Genomic DNA, 22265 nt, shown 5'->3' with positions numbered 1-22265 from the left:
ATAATTTTATATGCGGCCCGCGGAGTTTATGATGTATTTCCAAAGTGGCCCGCAAGATAATTTAGGTTGTATCCCTTGATAATGTATCCAGGGATAATATATCCCTGCTCTAATGAATAGAAGACACATTTAGACTTGTTTTTTAGATGCGAATCTTTTGCTTCAAGCGTTTTCTTTTTTAAAGATTCTTTTAAATCCACTTTTTCAATAGTAGATCTTTCCCATCAAATAGTGGATCTAATTGTTGCATCTCGAAGCCCCAAGGCTCCCTTAAAAAACCTATTAGGATCTAAAAAATAAAAATTTTAGGTGTACAATCGGAGTAACTTCTTTTCCATTATAGACCGAAATTTCCCTGGCGGATTATAGATGGTACATATCAATTGTGATTGTGATCATAGATATATGGACTGTATGGACCTAATAGTCACGATATTTTAGGAAATAATTTTTATTTTCATGTCACTTAACGATTTTTAACTGTAAAACTAGAAAATGTGAAATATAGTAAAAACGGAAAAAAGAGAAAAAATACTTGCTTAAAGCTACAGGACTACAAAATATTAGGACATTAGCAATTACGAATTACTTAGAAAAGCTGCTTAGAAAATTATATTGGGCAGAAATTGCTTAGAAAATTCCTTAGAAAAACCGTGTTACCTATTTTACTCTTTAATCTATGTTTTTATTACTGTTGGTTAGGTAGGAACACATTTAAATCTTATTTAATTAAAGATATCCTTTAACTTTGTATTCCACCCTCTCAACTTTATTTTCCGAATTGGTAAATTTTCTAGAATAAACTCAAATTCCGATTTAATATTGGTTTCATTTGAAATCTTATTCTGCCTTTCCAACACTAGTTTTGCTATGGTGGATCGTTCTAGAGTTACATTCGAATTTCACTTTAAATAAGGATATCATTTAATATCATATTGTGACATTCGGACTAAATTTTGATTATTGCGGATTGTTCTATGCGTATATTCAAAATCCGGTTTAAATAAGAACGTCATTTTATTATTTACTTTCTAATGATTCCTCTCCATTGTGGGTCTTTCTATGATAATACAACCTAGACTTTTAAACCTCTTGCTGCATATTTTACATTGGAAGCTTTTATCATTTGAGTGAACCCTTTGGTGTTTATGTAATTCTGAATTTTCAAAAAATCTTTTCTTACATATATCACAGCTATAGGATTTTTCACCATCGTGGAGTCTTTTTTTATGCCGTTTCAAATGCATCTTTAGGGTGTGCGTTGATCCACAAATTTCACATTGGTATGGTTTTTTACTCCTATAGATCTCCAACCGTCTTTTCAAATATACCTCCCGAGCAAATCTTTTGCTGCATGTTTCAAATTTGTAGGGTTTCTCATTATTATGTAATTTAAAGTGTGTATTCATATTACCCTTCCTAGCAAATTCTTTGCTGCATATTGTGCAAGCGTAAGGTTTTTTCCCATCGTGAACACGTTGATGTCGGCTAAGTGTTGAATGCTGTGTAAACTTTTTAGAGCATATTTGACATTCATATGGTTTTTCACCTGTATGAATAATTTGATGTCTACTCAAATATATCTTTTTTGCAAAATTCATGTCTCACACTTCACATTTGTAACTTTTATTTCTACGACTAATTGCTGCATGTTTACACAAACTAGACGCATTAGCACTGTTTTTGTCGCACATCTTGCAATTTTTTAATTTTTCATCTGCTTCATCAAGAAGTCCATTATCTCTATTTGAACATCGTTTCTGATCATCTACTCCTGTCATTTCATTATTAAACTTGGTTGTCTCCAATTTGAGAATGTCAGGCACGTTTATAAGTTGTGCAGATATGGAGGAAAGATTTTCCGTTCGAGCGTTATCGTGATTCAATAACAATGTTGAGCTTTCCGTCTGGACGATCTCAGCCTCAATTTCTAAAAAAAAAAAACAATTTCAATAGAGTTTTGGGTAAAGTTAGCTGGCAAGATAAGCTATAGAACAAACTATTTGTGGTCTGTCAACATGATTTAAAATCACACAGTGATTTCATAATCCAGTTTTCTACACCGAAAATTCATCCTCAATATATTACAGGAAGAATAGAATTCAACAGAATTTTGAGTAAAATTACTAAAAAAAACTAACAGTAAATCATATCAGGATCCTGATCTAACTATTCATGAGAAATCGAACTCAAAGAAGTGATTAGACTATCAAGTAAAAATTATCATTGGTAGCGCTGCCTAAGAAACAAGCTATGTGGGCACAGTGTAGTATGTATTTATTTTGTTTTCATCAAGGCCCTTCGTATAGAAGGAGTTGTCGTAGAAACTTCAGAAGGAACTCATTCGATGGGAAATTGAAAGTTCTAATACCCTTCTAAGACTCAAAAGTGACTGGAGGGCAACCAACCCCCCAAGCCCTTCATTTCCCAAACACATCCAATCAGAATTTTAAGAAGTCAATTTTGTTCAACATAGTTGAAAAGACCAATAATTATGTCTGAGGATGTCCCCCCCTCCACAGCCCTCGAGGTAAGGGTAATACGTTGTGATATTTACACACTATTTACATATAGTATTTGTAATTAAGAAAAGTGGACATGTTTGACCTTTAGTGTCTAAAAAGACAATGGATATGCAGGTTAACCGTTAAGAGAATGTTGAGGGGAGTGTTCAACTAAATCAAAACACGCTGTGCATACAGGTTGTCAAAAGGGCGTAACTCAGGAATGACTGAGAATATTAATTTGGAATTTTCAGAAAATGATGAGGGGAATGATCAATGGACCAAAAAGGTGATATTTACAAGCTACTACTACTAACACTAAAGCTACTACTTCTGAACCGAGTACTTACCAAATCTGAGGATACTGAAGTGAAACCTTGAGGAAACGTTAAGGGGAACGTTGAACTAAACCAAAACATATAATGTTCATACACATTGTAAAAATGGCGCATCAGCAATATCTTTGAAATGGCTTATCTTATCAACCTGAAAATTCCAGGGTGGGATATTCAACTGACCAAAAGGCAAAATATGCATGCTACTACTACTACTGCTCCTATTACTACCACTAATACTATGATACTAGAGCTATTAAGGCTAAAGGATTGAAGGTGAAAATTTGAGATAATACTGATGGGGAATGTGAACTAAATCAAAAAACATTTTGTGCATGCAGATTATCAAAAGGGCGTATCTCGGGCATGGATTGGAGCATCAAAATGGAACTTTCAGGGAATTCTTAAAGGAGAAGATCAATTGACGAAAAGGCAATATATGAACGCTATTATTAATGCTACTACTATTACTACTGCAAATCCAACTACTGCTTCTATTGTAACTAATGCTAAAGCTAAGAGTATTAAAGTGAAAATTTCAGAAAAGTTGACTTAATTAAATCAAACTATGAACATACAGGTTATCAAAAGGGCATATTGGCAATCTCATAGCAATAGCTAATTGTGATAAGTTGAGACTTTCAAAAGAGTGTAATTGTTCGTTTCGGGCTTAATCTATTTATCGAAGGTGGCTTGTGGTAGTTTTAAGCTTGGAAAATTATCTGACTTAATTTCTGCTCATTTTTGGTTTAACATAGCTCTTTACTTTTCTTTGAAAAGCTTATTGGTGGAAAAAGTTTTTGAAATTAATCAAATATAAAGCACAAGAAGGTTGCGTTACAGCTGTATTATGGGAATTAAAGCTCTCTTAATAGTTTTATAGTCCTTGAAAAATACTACTTATTCCAAATCAACATCCTTTTGGTTGAGTAATCGCTCTCAAAGAACATGGGCACAAATTCAAAATTTAGCGTAAAGAGACCAGAAGCTGAGAAGGGGCCTCGGATATGCGGAAGAATTTCTCTTCGTTTTAAGTTAAAATAACACTTTGTGAATTTAAATCTTAAATTCACTTTCGTCTGAGAAAACTTTTTTTTTCTCTTCATTTTTCATAGCCTATCCAGAGCAATCCTAAATGTGAGGAGTGCAACCAGACCTCGAGTTTGACTCTTTACCTCCAAAATTTAACTTTTGCATAGAAATGCTTCAAGAGAAAGAGATCATTTAGTGCATTAGCTTTCAAAATTGAGTATAATTATCCAAATAGAACTATCATCTTAATATAACAATAATGTTTTTAATTTATAGCTCAAATAAGGCTAATAAGCCTGTAATAACAAAAAAGGAAAATGATCCAGACTTCTCTTCAGCTCAAAACTTCTCTTCAACTCGGACATCTTTTAGGATTCTTTAGATATCATATATATATATATATATATATATATATATATATATATATATATATATATATATATATATATATATATATATATATATATATATATATATATATATATATATATATATATATATATATATATATATATATATATATATATATGTGTATATATATATATATGTATATATATATATATATATATATATATATATATATATATATATATATATATACTATATATATATATATATATATATATATATATATATATATATATATATATATATATATATATATATATATATATATATATATATATATATATATATATATATATATATATATATATATATATATATATATATATATATATATATATATAATAAATATGGCTACAATGTATAATTTTTTTTCACCAGGCCACTTCGTTTGGAAAGAGATGTAGAAAAACACACATAAGTAATATCTTAAGAATGGCTTAGGGAATTAAAATGAAACTTTCAGGGCGTACTGAAGGAGATGTTGAATTAACCAAATCTCACTAAGTGCACAGGCTAATACTACTGTTATTACTGCTCCTCCTACTATCACTACTACTATTACTACTAAGGTTATTAAGGTGAAACTTTCAGGGAATGTTAGGTTGTCAATAGGGCATATCAGAATTATCTCAGGAATGACTTATTTTATTAGGTTGAATCTTTGAGGGCTTATTGAGAGGATGTTAAACTAATAGAAAAAGGCACTGTGAATACCAGCACTACTACTTCTATCGCTACTACTATTACTAAGGTCAAGGGTATTAAGGTAAAACTTTCAGGGCATGTTGAACTAATCAAAATGCACTCTTTATACACTGCTACTACAAATTTTACTACTGCTACTACAAATACTACTACAGCTGTCACTACTACTATTACTATGACCAAAGGCGTTAAGGTGAAAATATCAAGGATTGTAGAGATGGGTGTTGAACTAAACCATTATGTATTTGCAAGTTGTCAAAAGGGCGTATGCGCAAATATCTCAGGAACAGCTTAGAATATTAAATTGAAACTTTCAGGACATGTTGAACTAACCAAGAAGAACGGTAGGCATGCTATTACTACTACTGCTACCACTACAACTATTACTACTATTACTGCTTCTACTGCTACTATTACTGCTAAGACTACTACTACTACAAGGCTAAGGGTATTATGGTGAACGTTTCTAAGAATTTTAAGGGAGATGTTAGACTAGATGAAAATACACGATGTGCATGCATGCTGTCAGAAGGATGTATCAGCAATATCTCAGGAACAGGTTAGATTATGAGACTTTAAGGGCTTGTTGAGGGGCTTCTTGAACTAATAGAAACTCACTATGTGTATACTACAGCTACTACTATTATGCGTAAAGGTATAAATGCAAAATTTTAAGCGAATGATCAGGACAATGTGGAACTACGTCAAAACACACTATGCGCATGCAGGTTGTTGGAAAGGCCTATCATCAATATCTAAGGAACGGCTTAGAGGATTAGATAGAAACTTTCAGGGCGTGTTAAGGAGAAAGTAACAAAAGACATTATGTGCATACTACTACTGCAACTACTACTACTGCTAATATTTCAACTATGGCTAAGGATGAAAGAGTAAATCTTTAAGAGAATGTTAACGAAGATGTTGAACTAAATCAATACACGCTTTGTGCAAGCAGGTTGTCAAAAAGGAATAATAGCAATATATCAAACTGTTTAGGGTATTAAGTTTAAACTTTCAGGGTATGTTGAGACGGTTTTTGGAGTAACCGAAAGACACTATGTGAATGCTACCACTACTAATAACGGTACTACTGCTACAACCGCAGCTACGACCAAGATTACTTGCAGATGCGACCACTTGGGAATGCAACTGCTAACTGCTGCGACTACCACAACTTGCGATTGAGTTCATTTGTAACTACAGCCGTTACGACGGTATTTACGACTAAGACTGTGACTACTTAGGCCATGGCTACTTGCAACGACTTACAACTGCATCTACTTGCAAGCGTGGAGGTAGCTGTAACTAGTTGGGACTCCGACTACTATGGATTGTGACTTCTCACGACTGCGCTAATTTGTGACTATGACTGCTTGTGACTCCGACGACAACTACTTGTGACTGTGAGTACTTGCGACTGCGATTCCTTGCAATTCCACCTACTTGTGCTTGTAACTGCAATTAGTTGGGACTGATACTACTGCAACTATTTGCAATTGCGACTGGTTTTGACAGCGATTACCAGCAATTACGTCTACTTATAACTGTAACTGCAACTAGTTGGGACTGCGATTGCTTGCAACTACTTGCAACTTTGATTATTACTACTAAGATCAAAACTACTACTTCGACTGCGACTGCTTGCAACTATTTGTGGTTGCGATTATGACTACTTGTAACTGCGACGATAAATGAGTAATTCTAATATGGTGATTGTGAAGCTAGAGATAAATTCCTGGAGCTTAATCATGAACAAGATTTTTGAAAAGGGGAATGCCCCAAGCAATTTTAGAAAAACATTAATTAAATCCATCTATAATACTTTTTAAGAGAAAACAATGAGGTTTTAGGAGAGGGAGATCATGCGTAAACCAAATTTACAGTCTTAGACAACTAAAAAGTGCCTGAGTCATCAGAACCCTCCGTTTTTAGCCTGAGTCATCAGAACCCTTCGTTTTTAGCCTGAGGCATCAGAACCCTCCGTTTTTATAGATTATGAGCAAGTGTGTGGTTCAGCCGACAGAAGAGGTTAAAGTGAAGGTCATATCCTTGTATGGTAAAGCAGATAAATACATTAAAGTGATTAGTACTAAGCATGAGAACAACATTACCGCGATGAAAAAAGGGAATACGTTTAGTAGCTGGTTTCGGGTTGAATCAGGAGTCAAACCAGGTTGCGATCAATCCCAGTTTATGTTTTTTTGGTACTCTTTTACTAAATGGACTCTTTTATCTAGTGTATATGGAAGGTCAAACTGGAGACGCGGCAGTTACCGGGACAGATACGTGAGACATACCCGATCATAAAACAGTTGTTAGAGTTAGGTTACGCATTTAATATATGGTATGCTTTAATTAACCGCTAATCCTTAAAAAAAAACTTTGCCCCCCCCCCCCTAGTGTGCAAATATATAGCCCAAATTTGTTTCTAAACTATTAAATATTCATCCTATTTTGTTTCATTAGCATTAACCAATCTAGCACTATATAAAAGAGTACGTTTAATAAAAGAGTACCATTTTTTTAATGAACTTGATCCTAGATAAAAATAAAGTAAAACTTTATTTTATCAAAACCTTTTTTCAACGTTATTAAAAAACTAGATGGAAAGTAGAACTCAATATTTAGATTACGCTAATGATTGGAGTTTCCTAGAGGAAAATGCAAGCATGATCAATGGTTTTATGAAGGTTTTGAGGGTTCAGTGTACAAGAATAAGTTTAAAAATTACTGTTAGGAAGACTGAGTCACTTAGATTGCGAATAAATGTAGATGAAGAGGTGATGTTGGGTAGCGAGAAGACCAATCAAGTGGATAGCTTCCCTTACCTGGGTAGCATTTTATTAGTAAAGATGGAGAATGCAGTGAAGATGTTAAAAATAGATAGCCAATGCCCAGTGCTTTTTCACAGTCACAATCTGCGAGCCAAGAGTAAAATATCGGAAGCTACAGCGATGACAGGGGCCAGGTATTTTTTTTTTCAAATTCACTTCACCAGGTATAATTAAATATTTTATTTGGCACTAGTCTTTTATGGGGGTTTTTGATGACTAGAGCTTTCTATGGTTCTGAAACGTCGGTGCTTCGAAAAAACGGAGGAGGGCTCGTTGGAAGTTTTTCACAGGAACTGTCAACGGATTCGTTTAGGTAAAATACCTTCATAGTTTAATAACGAAAGAATTTTAAATTTAATTAATTTTTTTAGTAAATAAATATTTAAAAATAATAAAATTCTAATAATAAAAGAACTTAATAATAATACAAGAGCTAAATAATAAGTTGATATCAATCATGCAACTATTGATAACTTACAGTTGACTAATGGTGTCCATTAGTTTCAAAAATCTCGCCTAAAGGGAAATTTTTTGTACCGGTATTGTTTGCCCACTGAACTACTGAAATCAGTGCCCGGAAAAAAGCTACGTGCGTACTAGGATTATGAGAGAAAGGTTGAAATGGCTAGGACAGGTTCTGCGGATGAAGGATTGCCAAAGACCGTCGATTTTGTCCAACCATTAAGAGCCAAAAAAGCAGGTCGTCCCCGAATAAGGTGAAGAGGTCGTAAGAAAGGCTTTGAAGTGTACTGGGATTCTTGGGAGGATACAAAGAGGAAGTTTTGAAAAGGTTGGAATACAGAAGGAGGGCGCAGCTGCGATGGCGCCGGGCCGATTGGTACTGCAGTAAGTTGTTAGAAGTAGTACTGGTGATGTCCTGAAGTAACGAGACGTAGTCGCAGAAAACCAGGAAAGAGCTCACACAAACGGAAATTAAAAGTTCTTTTAATAATAGGGGCTTGAAACCTACGCGGCAGTGTTATCTGATATGCTAAATTTGATGAGGTGATTTTCATCAACGTCACTTTAGTGGGCTTTTCCTCTCTTATTCAAAAGCAGTATAAATTTCCCAGACTCTTAGCATTTTGATGGGCAACTTTAAACTTAGTTTTATAAATTTGGAATAAACATAAAAGCCGAGTCTTTTGATGTATTAACTGTTGCAAAAGTTACTTTTTTGGGTTGTAGGCGAATAACCCCCCACCCAAAAAAAGATACCCCCGTGGAAAATAAGGCTTTCCAAATTTGAGACTTTTATTTGAGTTTTATTTTTTAATTTCCGTAGGGGGATGGAATTTTGGTATTTGTGTATTATGCGCCACTCACTCAAGTTTACGCTGCGTAAAATTGAAGAACACACCGGTTTTTTTGTTAGTTTCTTCGTTACTTTAAAAATAAGTTTGTGCTATAGATTTGCACATTAGGAAAGGGGTGATAAGCATAACGGGTCTACATGCAAAATGTGTTTAGTACAATTATTCTGCATATTAGTTAGATAGACAAATAAGTGTATTTTAAAGCCAAATATACGGCCCTGAACGCAGTAAAATAACATAAATGAATAGTGAATGGAGGGGGGGGGGGTGTTTAACCCCCCGAAAAATACCCCCCCCCCCCTCCTTCAGAAAGTAATCCCCGCGGAAAATACCCCCTCGTGGAAAATACCCTCCCCCCCTGTGGAAAATAAGGTTTCTAAATTTGAAACTTTTATTTGAGTTTTTTTTATAGTTTTGTTGAAAAGTGCGGAGGAACGGGAAAAAGAGGAATTTACACACCAGAAGTGTCTTAAAAATTTATACGTGTTGAAAAGGCTTCAATATGATTTTGAAGTCAAAAAAGTGAAAAAATTTAAAATGTATTTTGTTTTCAGTAAAGTGCAAATTACTTCAACAAATAAAGAAGTATTAAGACTATAAGGAATAGATATCAGAATATGTATATTAAACTGACAATACACGTTTTTTTTTTTTTTTTTTTTTAATTAAAGTGCAAATTATTCTCTGGTCTGAACATGGGTGTTGTCAGCCATACTCCTTTTACTTTTTGCTCGCTTTGAGTTTGACTAGGCTATCTATTAGAATTTCTGTTAGTTTTGGGTTTCATTTATTTGTTAATGGTGATTTGTGGTAGTTTTTTTTTTTTTAATTTGGCACCCGCTACTGCCAAAAATTACAGAAAATCATATGGAAGCCTTTTCAACACAAATGGATTTGTGTGTGTTTTTTTTTTTATAAGTGTGTAATTCCTCTTTTCCTGTTCCTTAGCACTTTTCAACAAAACTATAAAAAAAACTCAAATAAAAGTTTTAAATTTAGAAACCTTATTTTCCACAGGGGGGGGGGAGGGTGTTTTCCACGAGAGTATTTTCCACGGGGGTTACTTTCCGAAGGAGGGGGGGCGGGGGTATTTTTCGTGGGGAGGGCATTTTTCGGGGGGTTAAACACCCCCCATTCACTATATTCATTAATGTTACTTTGCTGTGTTCATGGCCGTATATTTGGCTTTAAAATATACTTATTTGTCTATCTATCTAAAATGCAGAATAATTGCACCAAACACATTTTGCATGCAGACCCGTTATGCTTACCCCCCCCCCCTAATGTGCAAATCTATAGCGCAAACTTATTTCTAAAGTAACACAAGAAACTAACAAAAAAAACGGTGTGTCCTCGAATTTTACACAGCATAAACTTGAGTAAGTGGCGCATAATACACAAGTACCAAAATTCCATTCCCCCTACGGAAATTAAAAAAATAAGACTCAAATAAAATTCTCGAATTTGGAAAGCCTTATTTTCCAAAGGTGGGCATTTCTTTTTTTTTGGGGGGGGGGGTATTTTCCGAGGGAGGAGGGGGGGTATTTTCCGCGGGGATATTTTCCGAGGCGGGTATTTTCCGCGGGGATATTTTCCGGGGGGGAGGGGGTATTTTCCGTGGAGGATATTTTCCGGGGGGGGGGGTAAACGCCTGCCACCAACTTTTTGAACTTTCGGTTCCTATTAGTTCCAGATGCTCCTTCCGTAGTTCTTTACCAGGAATTGTTTGATGTAATGCAAAAGTTGTTAATATATGTTTAGATATACACTTTTCAAATGATGGGTTAAATGACCAAGTAGCTAAATGATCAATAACTTAAGTTAAATGACCAATAGCTAAATCATCAGCAGCTAAATGACTAATGATGGGTCGAATGACTAAGTAGCTAAATGTCCAATAGCTAAATGATCAGTCGCTTACTGACTAATGACCGGTTAAATGACCAAGTTACTTGACTTCAAAAAGTGCTTATTCCTCCGGGTGCTAGAAAAAACAACTTGCATGGCTAGGATCAATGGTTTTCACTACAGCCACTCTAATATTAATTGTGAAGTTAAGTAGACAATAGAAAACAAAATGACTTCATTGTATTTACTCATACTGATTTTTTGGGTTTAGGGCAACCCTCTCTACATAGTTATGTCATTTTTCTACCTGTAGCAACTTAATATGAGATATATACTTTACCAGTTAAGCAAGAAAAAATAACAGAGCCACCAATTGGGCGAAGACAATCACCCCCACATATTTTAAAATACATTTTTTGTAATGCCATCGAAAATAAAACTGTTCTAACCCAAATTTTGAATTTTTTTTAAATTAGAATTTCACAAAAAAAAAGGAAAAAACACCTTTTATTCGTTCTTCACAAAAAACGAGGAAAAATCCATACCAACCCCTGCAACAGTACTGTTGACCAGATCCATCACAGCCCTGATTTTACCCTGTAGTGTAAACTTGACCTCAACCGTACTGAAAAACACTCAATATCTTTGATTTTGTGGCATTCATAGTCTTTCTACACATACCTTTGTTACCGTCTGTAGTCGACTGCACTTGGAAAAACTCAATCATAGGTTGGTCAGTAAACGAATAGAGGGTCTCGGTAATATTATCTTTTTGGTTCAACAATATATTTGAATCTTCCACAACAAAAAGCTCATCCTTAATTTCTGAAAAAAAAAAACATTCTTAGAAATTTCAAATGTATAAAGGAAACAGTATCAAGGTCCCAATGGATGTTCTCATGATAAAGTGACGAATATGGCATTATATTTTGGAAAGCGGCGTATATTTTTTGCCCATCATCAAAAAGGATGGTTTTGTATGTCCTTTGACCAGAGCTTACATTATGTCAGCTGAAATGCAGTTTTGATAATCTGTATCGAAATGGTCTACATAAAGATTTTGGACAAGTTTTCGTTTTTTAAAGCCATATTTTTCTTTTCGATTGGAAAGGTCCGTTAAAGCAGGCAAAAAAGAAAGCTCCATTTTAAGAATGTAAAGGACTAGTTAATAAAATAAATTTAAGATCAAGAAGATGGTCCTTTCGAAAGTGCTGCTGTCCACTCATAATAGTCATTTCTATAAGTGATTTCGGTTTTGTTTTTTAACATGTTCCTCTTAAAAATTAGATACTCACATTGGTGAAAATAGTTTTCCTCAAATAGTTTTTAGCAAAAACTCTTTTCACGTCTCACATTCATTTATTGTATAATAGTTGCAAATTATTGTGAAATTAAACAACCTAGAAACAATACAAAAGTTCTTCAATTATTTAAACAGCGTCTCTGGCCAACTGATACTTTTTATTTCATTATTAAGATTGTACAAGTCGTATTTTGCATCTGAAAAAAAGAATTTGTGAATGGAATAGTGATGAATTACTAAAGACATAATTAAAGACAGATTTAAAGAAAAATGGCAATCAAAAAATTAAGTCTTGTTTTAGGTCATTTATCCGTCAACCAATCATACCAAACGATTTCCCCGTCAATTCTCTCTTAATAACCTCTGTTTAGAGACTAATGACAGGTGACAGCATATGATTTTCCAAAAAATTTGTTTGAAAATCTCGCCTACCTTTGTTTGGAAGGTTAACAAGTAAAACCATTATTGATTTTATACTTGCTTTTGCCATTAACGGTGTTCATCGTTGAGGATTCAAGCATGATCTAGTTCTTACAAAGCAGTAAATCGATTAGAAGAACAAACATAATAAAAGCAGATTTTGCAACAAAGACGAAAGACTTGGTAACAATCATTTGAACAAGGGTGTTTTGGCCAGAAGAGAGAAGTAGTAGTACTACTACTACTAACAAATCACTGTAGAACCTAGACCCCTTAGGCCAACAAAAGTAAGCAGGCTCCTCCTCCATCCCAATCTATTTTAAGCCTCCCTCTTTACATTCTCCTACGAAGTTCCCATTTCCTTTAAATCTTTATTTATGACATCCTCCCACCCAAACTGCAGACGACCTCTTCCCGTTTAGCCCAAGACGGTTGGCCGAAAAAGGCAATATTTGGCAATCTGCCATTCTTCATCCGCAGAAGGTGTCCTATTAATATCAACCTTTCTCTCATTACAGCGCTAGAAAGCGGGACTGAGCCACACTTTTCGTACAGCCTACTGTTTAAATTACGGCCAGTCAGCTGGGTGCCCCGAACAATTTGCAGGCTATTTCTCTGGAAAACACCTAGCAAATCTTCATCCGCTTTTCGGGGCACCCATGTTTCATGGCCATATTTGACCACTGTAGCTTCCAAAATTCTAATCTTGGTTTGCAGACTCACCTTCCTATTCTTCAAAACCTTTTCAAGTGTGAAAAAACACTCTGAGCCGGCTATTCTATTTTTAACATCTTCATTAGTCCCACTCCATTGCACTAATAACACTAACAGGGCAAGTGAAGCTGTCCATTTGATAAATCTTTTCACTGTCCAGCGTCACCTTTTCACCTTCACTTATTCCTAGCCTTAGTGACTTAGTCTTATTAACATTAATTTTCAAACCTATTCTAGCACCCTGAACACGCAAAACCTCTAAACCTCTTAAGTTCATTCAGTTCCATCACACTTTCATCTAGGATGCTTAAATCATCAGCATAATATAAGCCAGTGTGAGTTTTCCCTCCGCATTTGATTCCGTGATCTCCCATTGCCTTTTCTGTGCTCGTTAAGACAAAATCCATCAAAATGATCCATATAAAGGGTGATAGAACACAATCCTGCTTAAATCCTGATTTAATACGAAACCAGCTGCTAACCTTATTTCCTATTGCGGTTATATGATTAACCACAGCCTTGTTATTCTCGCATATAGCACTAATCACTTTAATGTGTTTGTCTGGGATACCATACAAGGCTTCGCCAAAGCTCTTCTATCAACAGAATCGAACGCTTGCTCATAATCTATAAAACTGAGGATCAAAGGTGTTTGATAACTCAGGCCCTTCTTAATTATTAACCTAAGAGTCAAAATTTTGTCAACACATCCTCTACCTTTTGTATAACCGTACAGTTCTTCACTTAAAACTTTGTCTACAGCGTCTATTAGTATAAAAGTACCAAATTACTAAGTAATTTGATACCTACAGAGACCAGGCTAATGCGTCAACAATTACCATACTCAATCTTACCACCTTTCTTATACAGTGGTTTAATTAAGGTTTTCCTAAAATAGCTAGGTACTTCCCCCTTTTCATAATCATCAGTAACTTATTTCTAACCTCAGAGCCGCCATATTTAAGAAACTCATTTACCACACTATCAGCACCTGGAGCCATATTATTTTTAATCCTTTTGGTACTGTTGCTAATTCTTCCTCACAAAACAAACCTTCCTTCACATCCAAGGTATCTGACTTTTTCATTTTCCTATGTATCTTTTACTGCAACTCTGTCTCGGTTAAGCACATTCTCAAAATATTCTGCCCATCTCTCTTTAAGTCTTTCCTGTGGCCACGTTCCTATCTTTAACTGGGACAAGTCCGGATTGACTACTCCATCTCCATTTATTAACATGCCAGTATAATATCTTACTATTATGCCGTCTAACTGCATCTTCCAGATCCTCGTCAATTTTATCCATGGCCTCCATTTCACACCTCCTTAGTTCATATTTTAATACTTACTCCACTTTCTTTACATTCTTTTCGTTTTCATATGATCTATCACTCAGACAATTCTTATACAAGCCCCTTCTATTTTCTATTATACATAAAGCTTTTTCACTAATAGTCCTAGCTGCGGTCCTAGCTTTCTTCCTTAAGACACCATCAGCAACTTCGCAAACTATTTTCCTAAAATTATTCATTCATCTTCCTCATTGTCAAATAGTAAACTCTCCACTTAGTATTCAACTGTTCCTGCAAAGTTTCTCTACAATTCTCATCCTGAAGTATACCAATATCATAACTTCCCGGGAAGTAGTTACCCTTCCGAAATTTCACCTTTAAGTTAACCCTAAACAATACCAGATGGCGATCTTTACTCTTAACACCAATAAAAGCACTCATATATACCCTAGCATCTTGTGTTGATCCTGCCAGTCTTTGGTTTACAATAACATAATCAATAAGGTTTGCTGTCTTACCATCGCGTGAATACCATGTTAACTTATGGGCCATCTTATGACCAAACATCGTATTGGTTATAACTGATTGTTATGCCTACAAAATTGCAACAGTCTGTACCCTTTGCTGTTTTCTTTTCCTACACCAAATTTACCTAAGCTAGGATACCATTTATAATTATTTCTACTGACCCGGGTGTTAAAATCTTCAAATAAAAACACCATATTTTAACCTGGGACCCTGTCTATTTGCTCCTGTAACTGTAAGTAAAATTCATCTGAGTCATTAGTATCTCTCTTAGTAGATTCTACTGGGGCATATACTACTGTAACTGATACCCTGAACTTTTTAGTCATAAAATGAGCGACTAGTATTCTATTATTGATACCTACCCAGCCTTAACAAGACTTAGCAGCTTCCTTACTCATCATAAGCCATACTCCCTGTCTACGTACCCCATCCTTCCTGCCTTAGTAAACAAATTCTACATCATTTAATTTCATGTTTCCTACCCGTGGGATATGAGTTTCTGAAACTCCTAGGAAGTCCAGTTTGAATCGCCTGAATTCGTCAGTCAAAATGTCGATACGATAGTTATTTTTTAACGCCATAACATTCCAATTCTTTAAATAAATCATGAAGTATAACAGAATTTTACGGAACTGCAAAAATATGTGAATCCAATCTTATATCAAAAATAATCTTTGAAGATTCTAAATATTTGGTTTCCGAAAGATGGTAAACGTGCAAAGCTCTTCTGGTAAAAATTATGTTACCTGAACACAGAAAAATTTGGAAAATAGACTTCAACAACGTAAAACAGCAAATGATTCCTCCCAAAAAAAGGAATAAACATGTCATGCTCATATAATGCCATCCATCATGCAGATTTTTCATTTGTGAGATTGAAAATATTCCTCCCGATCCCCCTCTACATTTTTATTCCGTATATGAAAGGGGCTGTCCCCTCCTCAACGCCTCGCTTTTTTACGCTAAAGTTTTTTATTGTTTAAAAAAATAGAGGCGTGAGAAAGCCAAACTTTAGCGTAAAGAGCGAGGCGTTGAGGAGGGGACAGCCCATTTCATATACGGAATAATTTCTGTTCGTTTTAAGTTTTAACGTCGTTCCTTACTTTCAGTTAAAAGAACTTGTTTTTTTTATTTAGTTTTTGAACGTCTTTGAATTAATGCAGGTTTTGATTTTGGTTAACCGTACATGAATAATTAAAACAAAATTTGCATATTAATTTTACTTTTATCTGGTTAAATGGCTTTCTCGAAACTTGTTTAATTTTATTTATGAACGTTTTTAATAGTAATAAATATACGTAACTTACGAATCAACTTAAGTAACGAACTTCTATATCCATATATTTTTAATACGTATATTAGGGGGTTCGCCCCCTAGTCAATACCTTGCTCTTTAAGCTAAAATTCGAATTTTGTTCCAATTCTTTAAAAATTGCCCCTTAATCACAAATACCGTTAATTAGAACCAATAACTCTTATGAAAGTACAAAAAACCTTTGGCTTAAAGAACGAGGTATTTACTAGGGGGCGAACCCAATTATATACGTAATATTTTCTGTTCATTTTAAGTTTTGATGTTGCTCCTTACTTTCAGTTGAAAAACTTTTTTTTTATTTAATTTATGATCTTTTTTTAAATAATGCTGAGAAATCCGGCGCCCCCGTCATAGCAATGTCCCTTCCCCAATGAAAACTTCCTTCATGGAAAGATCCTCCCACATAACCCCCGACCCCTCCCATTACCAGAAAAAATCCCCCCTGAAAACGTCTGTATACTTCCCAATAACCAATACTATATGTTAACATTGGGTAAAGTTCATAACTTTCAGCCCTCCCCCGAGGACTTCGGGGGATTAAGTCATCCCAAAAGACATAGTTATCATATTTTCAACCCTGCTGAACAAAATGGCTATCTCAAAATTTTGATTGGGTGACTTTGGGAAAAAATATGAGCGTGGGAGGGGGCCTAGTTGCCCTCCATTTGTTTTGTCACTTAAAAAGGGCACTAAAACTTTTAATTTCCGTTCCAATGAGTTCTCCCACGATATTCTAGGACCATTGGGTCGATACGATCACCCCTAAAAAAAAAAAAAAAAAAAAAAAAAAAAAAAAAAAAAAAAAAAAAAAAAACACATCCTTTATATTTCTTATGGCAAAAAATGTAAAATTACAGTTTTGTAGATAGGAGCTTGAAACCTCTACAGTAGGGGTCTCTGATGGGATAAATATGATGGTGTCATTTTCACTAAGATTCTATAGCTTTTAGGGGGGTCTTTCCCCCTTTTTTCGAAAATCAACCAAATTTTCTCAGGCGCGTAACTTTAAATGGATACGACTAAACTTGATGGAACTTATATATTTGAAATCAGCATTAAAATTTGATTCTTTGATGTATCTATTAGTATCAAAATCCTGTTTTCTAGAGTTTCAGTTACCATTGAGCCGGGTCGCACCTTACTTACGGTTCGTTACCACGAACTGTTTGATTAGCTTTTTAAAAAATCAAAAAGGGTTTTATTAGTCTGGCATGTCATTAATTAATATCTATATTTCTTTCTTTTGTTCGCATTTGTTTAAAATCTATAACAGGTAGACAAACGTTTATCGATTACCCAATTCAAAATGGTAACTAAGAAAAATAAAACGATTCGGTATTGACAAAATTGAATTATAAATTGATAAATCGGGAAATTGACACCATCTTACTGAAATGAAAAATCACAATTTGCAGTTTAAAAGTTCTATTTAGGTCCAGTATTGATTTACAGCACATTTTCTAGACAAATAGAAATTACAGTTTGCGGTCTAAAAATTCTATTTGGGCATTGATTTTCTATAAATTTTCTAGCCAAATAGCAATTATAATTTGCCGTCTGAAAATTTTATTTGGGTACTCATTTTCTAAACAATTTCTAGACAGGTAGAAAGTACAATTTGCCGTCTAAAAATTCTATTTGGGTATTCATTTTCTACACGATTTCTATACAAATAGAAATTACAATCTGACATCTAAGAATTTTATAAGGGTATTCATTTTCTACACATTTGAGTGGAATGGAGTCAAAAGGAGAGATAATGGTAAAGAATTGAGCTTTTAAGATAGTACAACCTAATTGAAACTATCGAAATTGTATCTATTTTGAGACATTGGTATTTTTATCGTACAACATTCTACCACTTTGAGAGTTTATAAAGAGTGGAAACTCCGTTTTCATTTGTGGCAACTTCTTTTCATTTTAGGTTACATTTATTGATTCATAATCATTTGTGTCTGTTACAGATTTCGTTTGTGTATTTATGGTATATCTATTCTTTTTATGACTGACTTATTAAATGGCTTTATTACTGATCGTTATATGTTTCAATATCGTATTTTGCTTGTCCATACAACAATTTTTTTTGGAAAATATACTTTAAAACTAATTAAAACTACAAGCTAAACAATTTATAAAATATAACATGATTTTTTATATCATGTTAAAAATATAATATAATGGAATAAAGTATAATATCAAAACTTAATACACAGATTTAACCTATTATTTGAGGTTCTTAGCATGTTTATAATTCTTAAGAACTCCTTCTTATATCTCCAGCGCACACCGACATGGAAATACGAAATACCACACGACAGCCCAGTAAATGCTACTATGCCACCGTTGCAGAGCTATATATACTGCTGCTGTATATACAAATTCTAATATCTGGAGAGTAAGACCCTTTTTGTGATTCAATTACATTCCTCATTGAGCTCTAACAACATCCAGTATTTAATTAAATTTCAGCTGTTCAATTTTATCAAAGCGATGTTTGAATTTTAAGTCTTAGTTATATTGGGTGACTTTCAGTCTTGCGAAACTTGCTTTACCAGTTATCTCTATTTTCTCTGAATTCAAAACAAAATGCTTACTACTAGCTGATACAATTTGTGTGGCTGAGAATATTAGCATTCACCACACCCTCTTTAACATCAATGGTACGTTATATTATTTATAATTATTTGCATTTCTCCTACTTATTCAGGACTATTCAGTATGAAAAACTTAGACATTTATCTAATCTACTCGCCACACTAATCTTCGTAATTTGTGTCGATATTTTCACCGCCTGAAACACCAGGGGTGTTTCAGGGGGTGAAAATTTTATTGACAGGCAAAGTAATAGTAAAGAGCATCGTGAAAAAGAGATCCATTTGAGCCTTAATCTTCAACTGAAGTACGACTTGAGTTAAGAGAACCCAACCATGTTGGTGAAGACCTAATATAACTGGTTATTAAACGTCTCCACTACACCACACAAATTTGGTAAAAAGACAAAAATAAGTGTAGATTGCAATCTACTAAATGCAGTGTCTACTAAGTGCAGATAGAACTCAGTGATATCTAAGTACTAACTGCACTTTTATATGGACATTAAAAACTGTGTTTTCCTTTTATATGTGTTAAATATACTTAACAGAACATTAATTATAAGCATTGTCCACAAAATTTAAAATAATCTACTTATTCTAAATTATGTGGCAGTCCATAACAGGACAACACATTTTAAATGTTCAGCTACTTTAAATGTTCAACCCTGGGAAAAACCACAACAAATGAACATAACAATCATCTTTCCCTCCTTTTGAGCACTTTTGCGTTCCAAATAAAGAGATATACTTAACAGCACAGAAGAGATTAGTGTGGGGACACAAGTCGCCTTGTTCCTACATAAGCGGTACCTTTCATACAACTCGACTCAAGTGGAATAAACTCAAACTCAAGTTTAGGCTGTACAGAACTGGAGGAGGGAGTTTCTATAGGAGCATCATAGTGGTCCAACAATATTCTTGAGTTTTCTGTGCCAATGAGCTCATCCTCAATTTCTGGAAGAAAACGCGTTTTAAAAGAATTTTAAGTAAAATTAGGAAAAAACAAAAAAACAACAGCAATTAGGAACAGAACTCTGATGGAAGTATTTATCATGATTTAAGATCAGCATAGTAATTAGCCCAAGATTCAAAACTAACAGCGACTAAAAGATTGAATGGCTAATACAATGTGTTACAGGAATATTAGCTCCCTTAATTATAATATGGGAGCAACACTAGTTTTGCACAGTTTTTTTGCCATAGTCGAGAAAGTGTTAAAGATCAAGTGTCTGCAGTGTCACGAAAAGTGGACCTCCAGTCGAACTAATCCATCAATCAATTTATTGATGTTAAAAAAAAAAAAAGTTTACAAACACTAAGGGTTATTTGACCCGGGAAGCTTAGTTTGTTGGGGGCCTAACAATACAAAGACAGACAACCTCAAATACAATAATTACAGAATACACCTCCCTCCCCCCAATAAAGAAACAATAAGAATACCCTAGAGAGTATAACTGATGAATATATCATTACATTTTGAAAACCAGCGTAGAATTCTCACTCAGGGCAAAAATGAACAGTTCTGCTGGTCTTTGAGCCTCAGCCAACAGTGTATGAGATAAACGGAGTCTCATAATTTATTTTGAAGAGTACTATCTGATAATTTACTGGCGAACTTTCATTTCTTCAAGCCATGTTTCTGCTGTTGAATGGATAGGTTCATTCAAAAGGCGAGCAGGCAGGCTACAGTTTCGAGACCCCAATGCCAAAACTTGGTGTTAAAAAAAAATAAGAGCAAATATAGATCCAAAGAAAAAGCGTTATCCACTTTTCTAGAACTCCTGCCGCCCACCATTACTGGTCTTTTCTGTAGGTGATGTTGATTGAGTCTGTCAGTAGCCTACATTTTCCAAGTTGCTCCTTTCTTAGTACTTATTTTACTTGAACTTGCAGTAGAACCTAGTGTAATCCGCCTAACCTGGCATCTGGAATTTAGATACTTCAATAGTGATATTTTTAGTAATAATAGCGTAAAATAGGATAAAATGGGTTCACTCTTTTTTGGTAGGGATATTAAAAACCCAACCAATTGGTTTTCAGCCAAGGAACATGGACTTTTCAAAATATTGATCACCAAACTTAGATGAGCCGATCAGAGAACATGACATCAGTTTTTCTATACAAAAATCTCCTCATGAGATATAAAATTTTCAAACATGCCTAGGGGATGACAACTCCAGTCTTGAAGACTGTAAAGAAAGATGATAGAATGATGACTATATGCACAAACACAACTTGATCATGACACGGTGCAACAAAGAGCTTAGTCCTGAGATGATGTAAAAACGAGGTAAATTCAGACTGTAGGCCTACTTAGTTCTCTCCTATAAGAAACTTTTTAGAAGAAAGGTAGGGATATGATACGTTGTATGAACCAGAATCATACAAGAATTGTCTCATCTGTTTTATTACATGACCAACATGTGCCCTTCAGCCCTCCAATATCCTCCTTATGATTTTGAGCAATAAGAAAGGGTTGGCCAATCATGTTAAAAGCAGAATCACCCGAGGAAATTTATTCTATATTATTAGAGATATAGATTCCATGTTTTCAGCAGAAAAATAGGCATAGTTCATCATTTCTGAATAGCTAAGTTATTGAAGGAGTTACATCTGTACAGTATGACAGTCAAATTGAGCTGCTAAAACAGCCCAAACAGCTCTAACCAAGAAAGTTTAGCACAAAGGTACATCTTGTTTGAAGCGAAATTACACAAGAATTTTCAATCTCTATGCTTAGAGAAGCATAGTGGGCCCATGACCATGGGCGCCCATATGGGGGGGGCTCTTGCCCCCCCTGGAATTTAGCTTATGGGCGCCCATGCCCATGACCACTGAAGACTCCACCCAACCTAATCTCTCAATTTTTTTTTTTTTCACAAAGGTAGGCAGGTTCCACCTTCACTAGATGGGCCCAAAACTCTTCCAAAATTTCACTACAACCTTTTTAACAGAATAATAGTGATGTTGCACCTAATTTGAGCTGGACTCACTGAAGGAATTTCAATAATTGTTAAATCCTAAATCCTTATGATTGGGAAAACATATTGGGTAGGCTGCTTTTTCAACATCCCTTTCCCTCCGATACCATTTTTATAGAAGAAAGGTAAGCAAAATG

At 34.6% G+C, this 22265-nt stretch overlaps 1 protein-coding gene across 1 annotated transcript in view; it reads right to left on the bottom strand.

Annotated features, from left to right (window-relative positions):
• Positions 1 to 1604: 1604 nt before the first annotated feature.
• LOC148949702 (uncharacterized) overlaps positions 1605 to 22265 on the bottom strand; it is a 42703-nt gene continuing 22042 nt past the window's right edge. Inside the window, exons 4-6 of the mRNA XM_089092760.1 lie at positions 19958 to 20101; positions 11664 to 11807; positions 1605 to 1930 (exon numbers count right to left, since the gene is read on the bottom strand). Coding sequence (XP_088948886.1) covers positions 1605 to 1930; positions 11664 to 11807; positions 19958 to 20101 — 614 coding nt within the window. The remainder of the gene's footprint in view (positions 1931 to 11663; positions 11808 to 19957; positions 20102 to 22265) is intronic.

The sequence above is a fragment of the Artemia sp. Qi Xiang Cuo genome, chromosome 8 (assembly GCF_049724085.1).
Source record: "Artemia sp. Qi Xiang Cuo chromosome 8, ASM4972408v1, whole genome shotgun sequence".
NCBI classification, from domain to species: domain Eukaryota; kingdom Metazoa; phylum Arthropoda; class Branchiopoda; order Anostraca; family Artemiidae; genus Artemia; species Artemia sp. Qi Xiang Cuo.
This window is presented reverse-complemented; position numbering and strand designations above follow the sequence as displayed.